We start from the raw sequence: 16,458 nt of genomic DNA on the forward strand, positions 1-16,458 counted from the left end.
TGCGGCTCTCAGGCCAAAACAACCATGCCAAGTCCATTCGGCGAGCTCGTTCCGTGATGGCCAGACGACAGAAGAGGTGATGCTGATACTTTCAAGCAATCGACAATTGCACAAATCCACGTCGCTTAGCATGGCAAAGCCATTCCTGGACAGGAACGCACGCCGAGACACACACCGTAAGCACCAGTAAACCCTCGTCGCAGTACCACTCGATGCGCTGCAGCTGTACAACCTAGACGCGGGTAAGCCGCAGCGAAGCCAGTATCTCGTAGGGTTTGGAAGCGAAAGATCGCCAAAGTTTCAACCAATCGCCATGGTCAAGGAGAATGACCGGCAGCAGCTCTAGTCATGGATCTGCCCCGAAAGACCTGACAACAAAGGCTCGCGAGATTCGTGAGTGAATTAGGAAGGCGTTTCAAAAGAAGTCCATCCAATTTGAGGGATGGAGAATCTGGACAGCGCTGCAGAAGGTCTGGCTGAAGGACTCACTCGGTCCTCATGAGCCTGCACTAACAACAGCCGAATCTGCAATTGCTATCAGGAGAACAGCGACGTGAAACTCCACGCTTCATTCTAAACGGCTTCACAAGGGTCAATCCATGTTAGGCCAGCAACCTTACTCCAGAAAAATGCCTCGCCACGGCCTCTAGGGAGAAGCTATCGCTTCGTGAATGGCAAATGAGATGAGAGATGAGATGTCCGACCGAGGGATGATTCGTCAACGGCGGACACAGCCCTGACTGGGGCGAAGAAAGTCGTTCAGAGATGCTTCAGATATGCGACCATGCAACTAGCTCCTGGCAGCCTAAACGAACATCCATTGTGTCCTCCCCGAAAAGGCGGTTGCGAAGACGTCCGAAATAACGTTACCAGGTCCATCACCAAGGTCCCAGGAGCCTTCAATTCGGGATTGCGCTCTTTGGCACCTTTCGTGCCTTCCGTATGGCTACTCTGGCAATCTGAGTCTCCGATAAATTCATCCACGTTCTTGCTAGCCTCGATACGCGTGAATCCAGGGGAGTACGTTGGTGGTCACGTTTGAGAAATGTATCGGTATAACTTCCGTGCCGTTCCCAACCTCTAATGCCATTCTCTGCTTCAGAATAGACCTCCTGGTGAGCAATCCAGCTACCCTTCAGCTCCTACCTTTCCAGTTTGTTGCCTGGATTTGCCGTTACTACTATTCTTCACTCCCAACAAGGATGATGGCAGCCTCAAACCGCACATACAACGGACATATTGAGAGGCTACGACACCGAGAATATCCATCTCTCTTGAGTATACCACTCACTTCACTTTCAATTGAACCTGTACTGAATTGTTACAGCCACCACTTACCTCGACCATGCTGGCACAACTTTGTATGCCAAGTCATTCATAGACGCATACCACCGCGACCTGACTTCAAACTTGTACGGGAATCCTCACTCGGAAAGTCCTGCATCATGGCTTGCCACTGAACGGGTCGAAGATGCACGACTTGCTGTGCTTGACTATTTCCACGCATGTCCAGAAGAATTTGACGTGGTATTTACTGCCAATGCCACTGGTGCAATCAAAGTGGTTTCCGATTGCTTCAGAGACCAAGGCTTTTGGTACGGATTCCATAAAGATTGTCATAATAGTCTTGTGGGGGTGCGGGAGGTTGCCACAAAGGGTTCACGATGCTTTACATCCGACACAGAAATCGAAGAGTGGATTTCCCAACGCACGCCTTCGCCTTCGGCAGGGCTCAGACTGTTTGCCTATCCAGCGCAGTCCAACATGACGGGGTATCGACCTCCGTTGGAATGGCCTCAACGGATTCGCTCACCGCACAGCGGCTCCGATCAGTTGAACTTTGTGCTACTAGATGCTGCGTCCTATCTCACGACTGGCCGCCTTGACCTTACGGACTCCGAGCAAGCCCCTGATTTCATCTCCATGTCTTTCTACAAGATATTTGGATATCCAGATCTTGGCGCCCTAATCGTCAAAAAATCAGCACGGGATGCCCTTAGTCGAAGGAAATATTTTGCCGGAGGCACGGTCGATATGGTCACCGTGATTGGAGGAGCCTTTCACATGTTCAAAGGGACAAACATACATGACTTTCTTGAGGATGGCACAGTCCCATTCCACAACATTGTCGCCCTCAGGCATGCTATCCAGGCGCAAAACCAGCTGTTCGGTTCTGCGGCTACCATATCAAACCACGCAGCCTGTCTCTCGAAATGGTTGTTCGATGAGCTAAGCCATCTAAGGCATGCAAACGGCGAACCTGTGGTCATTATGCACAAAGATGAGGGTGCTACCTACGGAGATACTCAGACGCAGGGGCCTATCATTGCATTCAACATCAAGAAGGCCGATGGGACCATTGTTTGGAAAAGTCACTTTGAGACTTTGGCCATTGCCTCGGGCTTTCAGCTTCGTACAGGCGGAGTTTGTAATCCAGGTGGCATTGCATCAATGCTAACGCTGAAGCATTGGGAGCTCCGGCGAAACTACGAGGAAGGTGCCCGTTGTGGGGACGGAATCGACGTTATTGGTGCTAAATCGACGGGCATCATTCGAGTCAGTCTGGGAGCAATGTCTACCCATGGAGATGTGGAACGGTTTGCGAACTTCGTCAGATCATTCTTTGTCGACACCACGAGCCCTCACACATCACCGACAACTTGTGTTGCGGTGACGAACATTTCAGCATTGGAAGGATGTCCACCTATGACTGTTGACCCGTCGGAGTATGCTGCTTACCAGGTATGGGATCGCCGGTGGTTCATTCTCGACCCTGCTACTGGTGAAAAGATAGACAAAGTCAAAGACTTTGGTGTGAAGATTGATGTTCAAACAGGAGAATTGGTCCTCAAGTACGGCGACGGTCGACTGGCGATCGGCTTGTGGGATGTGCCGAGCCCAACCGATGACAGATTAAGCACACCTTCAGAGCGCATCTTTGACACCTACGACGATTCCACGATCAACGACTGGTTGTCCGAGCGTATTGGGGTCGAGTGCAAGCTGTGCTACTATCGGCCTCAGGACCCGGCATTGCTGCCCGAAGCGACCACCTGCGCGGTGGCGTCTTGTGGTTGGAGAGGTGCGGACAAGACTGACCTTGGCCATCACTACAAGTGGCACGCGGAGACGTTCCTGGCAACACGCCCTTTCGGGGCCCCCAAGGCGGCTCCTTTGGTTACCACTCCTGCACCGCGACGGGCCAAGTATCAAGGTCAGAGTGCCACGGCGAGGAGGTGCTGTTGGTTACTCAATCTCAAATCCGTCTTCGAGCGTTCTCGTGCAAAGAAGTCGCATCCACACAAGCTCGACAGTGCCAGCGTGAGCGAGAAGAGCACCACCGGTCCAGCATCGACGTCGCCACCGGGATCCATAGTTGGGACCAAGCATGAAGAGAATTACTGAGAACGGTGCAACGGATGCATTCTACCATGTCGTTCGAAAAGTTGGCCCGACTGGATAGACACCAGGAAGAGAAAGAATGAAAATTTTTGGTATCAACATAGGGTTTCTATTAGTCTGTATTACAGTAGTTTCATCACTATGGGAGATCCAGCATACTAATTCTAGACAGAGACACGCACATGTGACTTCCATGTGGGTGTGTACGTGTGTTGTAGTATGGGCTCGTAACACATATGTACATGTATACACATGAACGCTCAAAGTTTGGAAAAACAGGAGAAGGAAAAAACGTCGTAGAGGTGGTCGGTCTGTCCTGTTTCAGTGCTTCTGGCATAGGCTGTGTGCCGTCGAGGCCAGAGGGGGGTTGTTATTGTCATGTCCAAAAACACCACATACACCATGTAGGGTAGGGGCATGTCCGCTGTATGCCATCCCCAAAAGTTCTGAAGCATAGATACCTAAGTAGTTATGCATAGACTTTCAAAGACTTCATTGAAATTGGTCTGAATGTGATGAGAGTTCTCTCTCTTTCTCTCTTTATTTTTTTATTGGCGAGGAGTTGGCTAGCGTAGCACTCTCTAGAACGTCTCGACAAATGAAATGACTGTGACGTGGACTGTATTTATGACCGTAGCTGGACAGAATCCGTACTTGTAGTAGGAGAAAATTATTTGTTATTATAACCGTAAGTCGTCAGCCGTAGATTATTTTACCCACCCAAGGTAGGTGGGTAGGTAGGTATTTTGAGCAGAATCGTGGCTCGTACGTGAGGACATATGAACAGGGTGCGTAGTGCGCGAGATAGGAGACGTTAGCGGGGGTGTACAGGTGTACAGGTGTAATAGTCGACATGGCGTTGTTCGTGATTCGAGTGGTTTGTACAGACTGAAGTCATCAACTCAGGTATTCTGCCAAACTTTCCTTCAGACCATCTTCGTCCACCATCCTGAATTGAACACCGGTGTTGGCAGCCCTTCGTACTGATCTGAATCCAGGTATCATTCCTTTCTGGTTGATTCCTGGAGGTCTTCCTCCCGGGAATAGAGGAGACGCTGAGGGCGCTTGTGAGGATGGTGACGCCTCTTCAGTTGCTGCAGACGTAGAAGGAGAAGCAGTAGCGGCTGGGGAGGAGGCCGAGGTGGTGTTTTGGTTCAAATTCGCACCCGGACTTGAATTCGAAGCTTCCAAATCAGAGGTTGATTTCATAGGTGTCATTCCCCATTTCCCTCTCACCCAACCACCGACCAATCGGCCGAAACCACGGCTGGACGGTTGTTCCACCGGAGCAGCAGAGACCTTGGGAAGGCCAGCGAGACCACTCAGTGCTTCGATGCTCTGACTCGGGTACGCATCGTCGGCCGAGGGGATGTTGTTTGAACTGACGGACCTCGGGGAACTCAGCGCTGTGAATTCCGTCACGGTGGTCGAGGGTTGCGCAGCTGGCAACATGCGTGCCGCCGAAGGGGAGAGAGCAAAGTATGCTCGGTTGCCTTTGAGGAAGCTTGAGGAGTGTGACGTGGCGGTGGTAGGGCGTTTCGCAATGTGTATGTCCATTCCGGAGATGGAGACGAGGGATTCGTGAGAATTCGTGCGCCGGTGGTGGTTCGTCGGCATGTGACCTGCGAAATCATCAAATTCTGGCTCTTGCTGCGTCGGCGTGATTTCTCTCGAGTTTCTCTTGGTTGTATCTGCTGAGGACGTGAAACTGGGCTCCTCAAGCCGGATATCTAACACCTTAGGCGTTGATACCGTCGTACCATCCGGCTCATCAGCTTCTATTCGAAACTCCGACGGCCCTGGATCATCATCGGATTTATCACTGTCAGTTGTGACGAGAATCTGAGAAGGTTTAGGTGTCAGGTCCTGAGATGAACCCCGGACTTCTCCATCTTCGTCTTCTTCCGCTGTTGTTTCCGCCACTTCTTCTTCTGGCGGCAGGCCTTGCAGCTTATGCATATGTAATGAGACATTGCGGTGCGGTGCTTCGTCGTCAAGAAGAGCTTCTTCGTCGGGAGACTGTGGAATTGTGTCCTCCAGTCTGGACTGGAAGCTTTTATACCTGGGCTCGGAAAAGCCAGCGGCGGATTCTGGACTCGTTGGCCTCGACGAATCCTCACCTGCTTCGATTCGATCGAATATCGAACTGCTCGGCTCGTAATACGACCTTGGTGAGCTTGGGAAACTAGACAGCATCGACGACCCCGTAGCAGCTGACTGTACGGACCAGCGATTGTACCTTGGTTGAGGGTGGTGAAGTGCGAGTGGTAAGATGGGACTTGAGACATGTCGGCTGGGTCCCGAGAGAGGTGTGTTAGGCGCAGATGATTCTGGAGTCGCAGGAAGAGTGCTGAGTCCGAACATGGGTCGTTTGCGCGTAGTCCTTCGGACTGTGGGGGTACGGTCTCGTCTAGCGGCAAGCTTCGCGTGGTAATGATGGTGTACGTGTACCTCTTGTTGGACTTGTTTGGGCGAGGATTCGGACCAGGATATCTGCTCGCTCAAAGGTCTCGACTGCGGCGAGTCTTCCAGCATATGGTCGTAATCGATAGGCTGATGGTGCATTATCTGTTCGCGTAGATTTTGTACTTCCTCATTGGAGTTTTGCAGTAACTCTCGAAGCTCGGCGATTCCGGCTTGGAGGTTTGCATTGTCCTGGAGAATGTCACGCACGAAGTGGCTGACAACATTATTCTTCGCCGCTCCATTGCCCTTCAAACCTTGCAGCGCCGCAGCACCTTTCAGTCTGCCTTCCGCTCCGCCCAATTCACGTTCCAGAGCCCTCTCTCTTTCAAGCCTCGCTATGGTTTCTTCATGTCGATGCCGATCTTGCTTGGCTTCCCATTCGATCCTTTGGACTTCATACTCGAGTTGTCGGACTTTGAGCATGCTCTCTTTCCATCGTTGAATAGTGCTTCGAGTCTCTTCTTCAGACTCTTCAACCTTTTCCGACAGCGTGATGCGTTCCCTCTCCAGATCCAGCATCTTGAGCTCCAACTCTTCGGTCCGTCGGCTGAGACCGTTCAGCTTTCTAACCTCATCTTCACAGTCGCGTAGCAAAGTCTCAAGACTCTTGACACGTTCATCGCTTTCTTTCAGTGAGGTATTGGCAGACTCTAATTGATTGAGCAGTTCTCTGTTCTCTTCCACGATCTTCTGGTTGGCGGCTTGCAGCGAGTTGCGCTCCGTCTCCAGTTGATTGACATAGTTTGTAAGTCTTTCGTGCTCAAGTTGGGACTCGGTAACGTAGGATTCATGGCGGTTGAGGAGAGCCTGCAGCGCAAATGTTAGCCCACTACCGGTCTGCCGTTTCTCTCGTGAGGCCGTGGCTGAGGCGGCCATGAGTTGATCTATCTCCATCTTATGGCATGATGTCGATACCAGAAAATTCTCAAACGAGAGAGCAAGCGTGGTGAACCCTGAAAAGATATCCTAGTAACGTGGATCTCTGGTTTGATGGGCACAAATAATCTGTTTGCTCGTTGCACCATAAAATTGCGAGAGATCCAAGCTCCTACACCACTTCACTCGAAGCCATTCTGGCCGAGATCCGAGAGTCACCGGACGAGTGCACGTACCTGACCTAGTCTTGCAGCGGTCTCGAGGTCTCTCTCAATGCCGCCGAGAAGAGTGTTGTTGTTTTCCAAGTAGGCGCATTCTGGGCGCCCACAACAACATTGCAATTTCATATCAGATGTCAAGGTGTGATTTTCATTGGTCGAACTCATAATGGTGTCAATGGCGTCGGGAATGTGGCCAGAGCGCGTGTCAGTGCTCGGCGTGGAAGGCATGTCATCGTTGGTATGACAAAAGGTCTTGAAGCGGGAGGAAGTCGAGTTAAAGGGAGTAGCCATGTCGTGGACATGTCGAGAGAGTCACACAAGACCATCGATAGGCAGAGGACGAGTTTCGCAGGGTGAAGGTCGAAGCCGAGGAGCGCGTTGTAGAGTTCGATATGGAGTAAAGTAGAGTGGATGGACTGCGGCCGTGATGGATCTGGATGGAGTTGCGGAAACAATTCGCTGTCACCGTTCATCATTTGCCGAACTCGCCAAGGGTCACGGACGTCTACATATGCGACCCGGCAATCATTGGCCCAGCCTTTTCACCTATGAGGTCGGTGAAACGGCCTCTGACATATAATTCTTTGTTCAACAGTGACAGGTCGTGCTCGGCTCTTGCAGATGAGTGGTGGAAGATACTCATGTATCAGCTGTCATCTGATGGGGTCTTCATCTTTGTCATGAATAGCACAGCTGAAAACCAGAAAGCAGGGAATTAGTTGTGAGATTAGCGAGACAAGATCGTGGTCCTTGAGCCAGATGTATCCTGGCCCGTTCCCAGAGTCTTCTCGTTATTCTGCTTCCTGTACTATGGGGCTATGTCTGCGTCTATCTAGTACACTCTGCACGGCATCCCGTACTTCGGGGTTATTTCTCAGCGCAGACAGGAGCAGAGACTCTTTCATTCCGGTCCTGAGGATCTCAGACTTCTCAGCATCACCCTTGAAAGGACTCAGCCCTAATTGAAGGAGGTTCCCTGACTCCGCATCCAGTCTGTTCGCTGTTTGTGCCAGATGTGCAACCTGCTGATGCATCTGCTGATCCTTTAATCCGGGGTTCCGTGCCGTTGGAGGAGCCAGTTGCGAAATGAATATATTGAGAGACATGGACATCCTTCTTGCCAGTGCTAGAATTTGGAAAGGGAGAAGGTGTGGTGGTAACAGTTGGGGCATAAGCGCGTATGCCGTATTGGCCCAGAGGTTGACAAGTCTTGGAGGGTTCCAGGTATGAGTCAGGAAGTATAGTTCGAGGAAGGCCATACAGGCAATGGCAAAATACCTCCAGAATTGTCCCCATTTCGGCAACCAGATGTAGTTCAATAATATGAGCACAGCGGCGTTGGACAGATATTCTGGTGCTTTTGAACGCAGCCCCGCGTAGACATAGTCTCGAATATTCCTCAGCCCTGGTTGATTGACCTGAACAATGATAGGACCGAAGCGATCATATGCGAAGCGTTTGGCTGGGTCGAGGATGGTGTCATGGGCTAACTTGAGGTGCACGAACACAGCGTCGGCTCCTGGAAACACCTGCCCGTTTTCATGTAGTTTATCTGGATGATACCGCGAAGCAAGCTTTCGAAACCGGCTCTTGACCTCCCGATCGGTCGACCAGGGTGTGACCCCGAGAATCGTGTAGAAGTCACCGGCGAGGTTGACATCGTAGAGAGCCTGCGCAAGGGTATAAATGAGGTAGAGGGACAAGACGAATACACGAATTCGACGATTGTGGTAGGCGAATAGAGGCTCCCCCGGCTGAGGATGTCGTCGCCCAGCACTAATCGTCAGCCTGTAATAGAGGGACTGCAGAAAGGCTGCGGCATACTATGTATTTGTTATGATTAGCCATTTACTCAATGATCAACAACAAAGCCACATGCTGTTCACGTACAGCAGGGAGAAAGGTCCAACCCAGGAGAGAAAACCCTTGGGACACAACGCTGTCGGCCATGATGTCTTTGTGAATGACGGCGATCAAGATGTGTCCCTCGAGACAGAAAAATGCGCCTGCGCATACGATGTACGGAGTTGAGAAGTGGAAATGGTGTCGAGTGTTTCCACTTGGACGTGTTTTTGGAGTGGAACAAAAAACTCATGTCTGACTGAAAGTAAATTATGATCATCCTGCCTAGAAAGTCCCCCGCCTCAACACCACCCTCAACTTAGACCTCTGTGTCAGACTGGACATATAATTAACAGCCTGCTGATATGCCAATTCTGGTACTCCGTACTGTTGCCCACTGTAGCTTCCTGAATTCTCATCCATATTGATTCATTCTCAGTACTTCAGTCAAAGACCAGCATAGCTGAAAGCAAACTCGTTCAAAGCCGCCGCTTTCCCAGTATATCTGCTGCTCTTCACAAAATCTGACAGCCACTCTTTCAACTCCATTTGTCGGCCTTCAGGCAAGTACTTCAGTACATTCGCGATAGCAGAAGCTCGCCAGTGACAGTTGGCAATGTCGAGAGTCTTCAGTGCTTGAACTGCCGCTGGATTAACACTAAAAGGCTTGAAGTTGCGGTAGTTCTCCAACATAATCCAGAGTAGGTCTGCGGCTGATTCTTCGCTCCCAACATCAAGTTCAATGAGTCTCTCCTCGAGGGCATCCGCATAGGCACTGATGGCGTCAAAAACCGCCAATGCCTTGAAATTTTGTCTCAAAATGGACTTCCCTTCCAGCTGTGCGTGCAGGCCAACTATAATGCACACCACGATGAGCAGACACCTCTGCTGTGCGACACCCTCATCGATATCACCATACACGCTGATCAATTTGCCCGACGTCTTACGAAAGAGAAATTCCTGCAATCTGTTGTTCTCGCCCACAAAGGAATGTCGATGTTTTGGCGGAAGCAGGATGCGATCGCGCCATATTCGATCGACCTCTCCAAGCAGAGTCTTCAACCACTTGAACCGTGTGGTGGCGTCTTCCGTGCTCCAGACAAATGAAGCTTGTGGATCTTTATAGATGCCCTCGAACCATAACGCCTGCTCTTCACGGAGACGGTCATGTAGCCCTCCTCGAAACCCGAGTTGTTTTATAATGTCTCTTGCTACCTTGAAGTGTAAGTACGACTTTTCGCGATCACCATACCTCTGCTCAAATGTGGCAAGGCTGATGGTTGATGTAAGGATCTCCTTTCTGTCGGCTTGTGAGCCTCGTGCCACTTGTTTTCTCAGGACTGCGAGAGCATTGCCTTGGTGCTTCAGGGCGGCAACTTCAAGGTCTTTCTGCTTTGTCGCTGAGACATATTTGTTCAGACGGAGCTGATGCAAGGCAGACCGGGCCATAAGGATGTGGAAATGGGTACGCGAGAGACTGGTCTGGTATTCCCACGACCCTTTAATGCTAGGCCTGATGCTATTCGATAACGCATACGCAGTCTGCCAATACAAGTCCTGCCCGTAGAAGTGAAGGAGCTGGTTGGTCACTTCGTCGATGTCGACCGGAAGTTGACCGAACGGGTCTACCATGCAGGCAGATATCGATCGCTGCCAGGCTGTCTGAGGGACGTTGATCAGCTCGAGAGAACTTCCGCGCGACGAAGTGGCTCTTCTGGAGCCATGTTGCGAGTCAGGAAGTGTCTCGCGTTCGTCATCCTCGAACTCCAGGCTGCTGCTGGTCGAGCTACTCGGCGTTGAGGAGACCGAATCCGTCATGTCTGAGAAGGGGCCTGCAGAGCCTCCATTCCCTGTACATCAGACAGGGTTCGGTCGGTGGCTCATTCGATCAGTTCATGCAATAATCCTGTCGACACGTGTGCGCTGTGATGGGAAAAGGAGGGAAGGCCACGCTCGAGCCGGGCGCTGCCTAGAGGTATAGTACATTCTCCCAGTACTACCCCTCAACATTTCCAGACAGAACAACCCAGGGCGCTATTCCTTACTCTTGCAGGGGTTAGACGGGAACGGGGCGGCGGCCTGAGGAAGAAAAACGGTAGGAATGCATCGCTTATTGGTGAAGCCATTCGGTTCGTGCAAGGCCTAGCCAAATCCTGCTATACTACTTGGAGCTAAGTGCTTCCCTATTCGGCCAGCACACGTATATCTTCGTTGTCAAAAGGCCATCGCGAAGCCTCGTCGAACCTAAACAAGCAGGCTATGTGGTCATGTCATTGGCTATGAGAGGCTTTGAAATTTGTTTGACGTTGGTCGTCAAAGTGAAATTGAAGATATGTCTGGCTGCATATCTCGCCCGAGTCTCACGCCGAGTCTGTCTACGCCAACGCCAACGCGAATTTCGCAACGGCTTTACAGTAGGGGCGGTGAAATGTCCATGCACAAAACAGGCCGCCGATCCTTGTGGGATGACAATTCAAGAATCCGAAAGTGTAAGCGAATGTGGAGAGGAATAAACGAGACCGAAAACACGCTCACACCAAAATCCATCCGTTTCTATGCGTGAAGTTGCTTCCGATTCCTTCGTTCTGCGAGTGTCCCTCTCTCATAGCGAGGCCAATTTCAGTCATTCACCTTCGTCCAACATGACCTTTAAGCTTTTAAAGCAGTGCATTTCTCCATAGAGGTGAATTGCTTCAGTCCGAAGATTCCCGCGAAGCCAACTGCAGTAGCCTTTTGTTCACCCCAAGAGGTGAGAAAAGATGAGAAACACGGCACACTAAGTACATTGACCATTCCAGAATAGAAAAACAGTCATGGCGCTACTTTCCGGATACTTTGAAGCTACTTCCCTTTTGGCCTTCTTTTTTGGGGGGTCTTCGGATTCCGGATGGATGTTTACAGTACTGTAGTACTCGTAAGAAGACCCTGGACCTTCTAGTTTTCTTTTTGGTGGTTGGAATTTTATTTCCGCCTTCTCCTGTATAAATCAACACGAGGTCAAGATTTCGCAAATTTCCCTCTAGGATAAGTACAGAACAGTACACATTGTGCCTGTCACGTCAGTACAATGGCCAACCTGGCTTGACGAGGGGAAACCACTCCTACTGCACAGAATTGAATTCCGTGGAATACCGAGTCTAGGTACCTACTGTTAGGTAGCACTTTGTATTTTATCCGTAACCCCTCCTCACCCCTCGAAAGGTACTACTCAGTGTGCAGATCCCTGACCCTTGCGATCCATACAAAAGCTCGGACTCGCCAGGTCACCCATACTCAAATGTCTCCGGTAGAAAGACTCGGTGCTACTCCCACGATCCGCTATCAGGATCATCCCTCTGAGATGTGGCATGGCCTTGAACGTGTCGTCTACACACTCCATCATCCACACCCCCAATCTCTTGCCTCTGTGTTCGGGCAGGATGTACACGTCCGTCAGGTAATTGACCGTCACCATGTCGGTGATCCAACGGGCGAAACCTATCAATCTGCCTGGACTTGCATTTGCACTTGCCTGTCGGTGTGCCGTGTTGTCTTCGGTACTATCGTCTGCGGCCGTATCGTAGAGAGCAAAGCAAAGCGACCTCTGGACGAATATTCGGAGTTGGTCGAGCGGTAATGGTTTCCCCCAGTGAAAGTCGTCGGATGCAAAAATGTCATTGAGCGACTCGAGTGGAATGAGTGATGGATCGGTGGAAATGATGTGGTTGCCTCTTGTCCAGTCGCGGATGGGCATTTCCAGAGCCATTGTTGTATCCCGTCTGACACTCCTCGGTGTCGAAATTGTAGGGGTTGGACTTTGTACTCGCGGAGTAACTCCCGGACTATTTCGTCGGATTCTTTGTTGTACCCCGGACGTTTGTAGCAAACCACCTCACACCTTTTGTTCGGGCGGACGGTAACAAAGTAAAGGTACTGACAAGTTTGATTAGGACAACGAGTCTGTGGTTTCAAAAGAGAGCCCGTCGCCACGAGGTTGTCAGTAGTACATTGGTCGACTACCTCTTTTCCTTGAGGAAAAGTGTGGCCACAAAATAAACACCGGACTTGTCAGTATTGACCATGGCAATGACTCACTCCTCCAAGGCCCTGCATCGATCAGGTAGCCACATAAAGACCAGGTTTATAGGATACAATAACAATGACCGTCAGAACGTCCTTTCATTGACACTGTCACCAGCACTGATGTCTCCACGATCTGTCGGTAGTAGAAAATTACAGTCCAACATGTTTTAGTTGTCTGTTCTGTACTTTTGTAAAAAGAAAAAAAGAAAAAATTATACTTTTAGCCACTCCGTTCCCCGTATACACCTATTAAGTAGTAGACCACGATTTTTCCACTTTTCCGAACCCCCATGACATCGAAATACGAGGCACCTACTCCGTACTTGTAACCCATACAACGAACGAGATTGTGGAAATGTTTATCCGCATCAACACTCTCGCTATATCAAACTAGTCCAAAACCACAGAGTGCAAGATACATAAATTTAATGTATGCCTCCAGCGTCACATCGATCTTGGATTTTTCTCTGGACGGTTTGTTCTGAATGCGTTGTTCACGCGTAATGTAACGAGATTGGGTTTTGACCGTCTCACGGTTTATTTTGGTCGACAGAACAAGATCTACGAGTCAACTTCAAGGTGGATCGAAACATACGAATCTGAAGTACCGAAATGACGGAAAAATAAACAATACTTGTAAAAACGTGAAACATGCTGCATGCCGAAATGAAGGGAAATCTCTTGAAAACCATGGACATGAAAAAATGGCTAAAATGATTTTGATGCGATCAACAACAAAAACAAAACAAAGGGACATGATCCGACCATTACAAAAATGTATACAAGTATACCCTCAATGAAATGTCCTCTAATTGCTCCTTCTTTCTTCTCCTTTCATGTGTGGTCATGTCTCATACGTAGATGTAGCACAAGGGGCCACCGGTGGTGCTCATGACATCCTGGTTCTGGACAGACTTGGACAGGCTGCCCATGTTGATGGGGTCGGTGAGCTTTCCGGGTGGGCTGCCGGTCGGGTCGAGCGTCGAGGTGCCGCCGGTGAAGGCGGACTTGCGGTCCTTGAGGTCCATGTTCTGCCACATCCACCAGGTGCGGTCGATCTGGGCGTGGTGCAGGAAGAAGGTGGGCTCGGCGGGCGAGGCGAAGAGGTCACCGCCCGGGTCGCCGCCGGTGGTGAAGTGACCGCCGGTGTGGACACCGTAGAAGCCGGTGGCGAAGTCGCCCTGCATGCGGTTCTGGAAGGATCCGATGTCGTTGTAGTTGGTGATCAGGTCGTACACGTCCGAGTCCTTGGTCCAGTTGGACGAGACCCAGGAGGAGATGTCGCGGCGGAGGCAGCGAGGGTTGTAGGCGAGAGGGTTGGGGTTCGTGTAGTTGATGATCCCCGGGATGGCGAGCGTGGGGGACACGGGACCAAGGTTGACCGTGTAGTTCTTGAACGGCCCGGTGTTGACGCAGCCGCCGCCCGATCCGGGAGGGATGCAGTTGAGGCCGGTGGGCAGGGCCTTGGTGCAGTTGTGCGGCGCGTACTGGCCGTTGCCGGACATGCTGTAGTCAGAGCCGTCGAAGAGAGGGCTGTGGATGGGGTCGAAGGCGTACTTGCCCCAGTTCCAGTACGGCTGGTAACCGGTGTAGCCGCATTCGTTCCTCAAGGCTTGCTCGAACGACCAGGTGAAGTATCTGTGCCACGCGAGGAAGTTTGCCGTTCCGTGGATGGACAAGGTCTGGTTGATGTGGACAGCCACAAAGTCGTCGTAGCGTGACTTGGCACCTGCGGCGAACGCAGGGTCCTGGGAAGGCTTGGACATCAGACAGAGTTCAGCATCAATGTATGCTCGTCGTTCTTGCTTCGACAGGGTCGACCATTCCCGACGCACAGCTGCGTTGAGAACGTTGCAGCTTCCAGACGGGTTGGTGAGTTGGTAGATGGCCAGGTTGACCAACGCTTTGGCACCAAGGATGTCCGTTTGCAGAGTTGAAGCAGGCATATAAAACGATTGAGCGGAGGCCGCGGCCGTATCCCGCTCTGCGAATAAGTTCAGGTCCTCGGCGGGGGACGAGGCTGGAGCAGCCCGAGCGCCGTATACGGCCAGGACGGCCGGTACAACGTGCTTGAGTTGCATGCTGGTGAAGTTCAAATCAAAGTCAAAACGGGAGAAGAGGAAGAAATGATCAGCGAGTGGACAGTCAGAACCTAGAAGCCAAGGATCCAACCAGATTTCAAGCTCGTGGCAAAGCCAGGATGTGATGGAGAAAAGTCTGGCGTATCCTGGAAGAAGTCCAAGACCACGAGTTATATATCTCTGGGGAGATCTCCTTGTCCGCTGCCACGTGGGTGGTCTTGATAGTGGCTTCACCACGCGAGATTGGAAAGAGTGGGAATTTCACGACAAGAATAGAGTAGTATAATGAGGGGGGTGTCAAACATTGAGCGTTTAAGAACTAAATGCTCTTTTTGACTGTGCTGAAAGGAAAGCTAACGAGGATCTATTGAGTGTCCTAACCGCGTCTGATGGGGGGAGGAATCCGCAGAGAGACTGACGGACTGCACTTACGGCAAATGATGGGTTGCCGCTGTCAAAGGCAACACCACCTGAGCCCATAGAAAACAAATGATTTTAGACTCAGCTTACGACCACCTTGGCCGACACGTTGTGTGGTGGGATGGAGCATAGCCACCGATGATCATTTCGCTTCTCGAAGGTTACCATAAACAGGGTATTTCGGCAGTTGTGGATGAAAAGGTCTAGTATGGCCGCAATAGACTGGAGGGTCCGGAGAATTGTCTCGCCCGGTCGAAATGTTGATGTGGTCAGGCAAAGTCACACAAGGGTCTTGCATGAACAATTTTTCATTTGCTTTCAAGGGCCAGGGCCGAGAGCGGAGGGAGGGAGCTGTGAGGGAATATATGCCCATTCGCCAGGAAGGGGCATGATATGCAAGGAGGGCCTGGCGAGCATGCGACGATCGAGGCGACAGGACGAACATGCACCAACTTGCAGTGAGTAGTACTCCGCAACGCGAGTTGTGATACGCAGGACCACAGAATGGGTACCTGGTGGTGCTGGTAGCGAGGTGCTGTAGAAATGTGAAAGGGACATTGGAAAATTGGAGCTCGAATTGGGCTTAGCTTGTTCCAACGCTAGATACAGCTAAAGGTGGCGTTAATCCACATAAAGCTAGCCGAGTCCTAGCGGAACAGGCTAATATCACCTTCTCTGAAAAATTCCCACCTGGCCCCCATTTGCTCTCAACACTCTCCTCCGTGCTCCACCATCAACGAGAATCTGCGCGACTCGTCCCGCTGGAGATGCCGCTCCTGGTCTCCCAGGGATGTGTGCAAGCGAGGGAGCCTCAGCGTCAAAGCTTCCACCAGGTCATGAGCGAGGTGTGCGCGATATGTCAAGGCTGACCAGGGCGCTATTGTACATGGTACAGTTGCCAGGCGTCCATTTTCTCCTGAAAGCTGGGACCCCGAGACATACTGGGCTGTTCACGTTTACGCCGAGACTTTGTCTAGCAGGTCAGGGTCTTGCAGCGAACAGCAATGATCAGTCAGCCCTGCTAACCCGTACTGGTACCAGACTCGACGGGGCCTGGAAGCCAGATCCATGGTCCGGCCGGACAAGTG

At 51.2% G+C, this 16,458-nt stretch overlaps 6 protein-coding genes across 6 annotated transcripts; 1 reads left to right on the forward strand and 5 right to left on the reverse strand.

Moving 5' to 3' along the window:
• The first annotated feature begins 105 nt into the window (after nucleotides 1-105).
• PV06_04943 (uncharacterized protein) lies at nucleotides 106-3,591 on the forward strand. The gene is made up of 2 exons (XM_016405902.1): nucleotides 106-1,278; nucleotides 1,328-3,591. Exons 1-2 carry the CDS (start codon nucleotides 1,203-1,205, stop codon nucleotides 3,403-3,405), a joined length of 2,154 nt encoding a protein of 717 aa, XP_016264108.1. The 5' UTR covers nucleotides 106-1,202; the 3' UTR covers nucleotides 3,406-3,591.
• On the reverse strand, nucleotides 3,489-7,369 carry PV06_04944 (uncharacterized protein). Its single transcript, XM_016405903.1, has 2 exons — nucleotides 6,981-7,369; nucleotides 3,489-6,675 (listed from the first exon to the last, which is right to left on the reverse strand). The coding sequence occupies exons 1-2, from the start codon at nucleotides 7,254-7,256 to the stop codon at nucleotides 4,300-4,302; spliced, it is 2,652 nt and encodes an 883-aa protein (XP_016264109.1). The 5' UTR covers nucleotides 7,257-7,369; the 3' UTR covers nucleotides 3,489-4,299.
• Nucleotides 7,370-7,735: 366 nt separating this feature from the next.
• On the reverse strand, nucleotides 7,736-9,034 carry PV06_04945 (uncharacterized protein). Its single transcript, XM_016405904.1, has 2 exons — nucleotides 8,856-9,034; nucleotides 7,736-8,788 (listed from the first exon to the last, which is right to left on the reverse strand). The coding sequence occupies exons 1-2, from the start codon at nucleotides 8,913-8,915 to the stop codon at nucleotides 7,757-7,759; spliced, it is 1,092 nt and encodes a 363-aa protein (XP_016264110.1). The 5' UTR covers nucleotides 8,916-9,034; the 3' UTR covers nucleotides 7,736-7,756.
• Nucleotides 9,035-9,066: 32 nt separating this feature from the next.
• PV06_04946 (uncharacterized protein) lies at nucleotides 9,067-10,724 on the reverse strand. Its single transcript, XM_016405905.1, has one exon. It carries the CDS (start codon nucleotides 10,623-10,625, stop codon nucleotides 9,255-9,257), a length of 1,371 nt encoding a protein of 456 aa, XP_016264111.1. The 5' UTR covers nucleotides 10,626-10,724; the 3' UTR covers nucleotides 9,067-9,254.
• Nucleotides 10,725-12,015: 1,291 nt separating this feature from the next.
• On the reverse strand, nucleotides 12,016-12,552 carry PV06_04947 (uncharacterized protein; the record flags this gene model as incomplete). The annotated part of the gene is made up of 1 exon (XM_016405906.1): nucleotides 12,016-12,552. One exon carries the CDS (start codon nucleotides 12,550-12,552, stop codon nucleotides 12,016-12,018), a length of 537 nt encoding a protein of 178 aa, XP_016264112.1.
• An 835-nt stretch (nucleotides 12,553-13,387) lies between these two features.
• Nucleotides 13,388-15,352, reverse strand: PV06_04948 (uncharacterized protein). Its single transcript, XM_016405907.1, has one exon. It carries the CDS (start codon nucleotides 14,948-14,950, stop codon nucleotides 13,721-13,723), a length of 1,230 nt encoding a protein of 409 aa, XP_016264113.1. The 5' UTR covers nucleotides 14,951-15,352; the 3' UTR covers nucleotides 13,388-13,720.
• Nucleotides 15,353-16,458: the final 1,106 nt, after the last annotated feature.

The sequence above is a fragment of the Exophiala oligosperma genome (genome assembly GCF_000835515.1).
Source record: "Exophiala oligosperma strain CBS 72588 unplaced genomic scaffold supercont1.4, whole genome shotgun sequence".
Classification (NCBI taxonomy): domain Eukaryota; kingdom Fungi; phylum Ascomycota; class Eurotiomycetes; order Chaetothyriales; family Herpotrichiellaceae; genus Exophiala; species Exophiala oligosperma.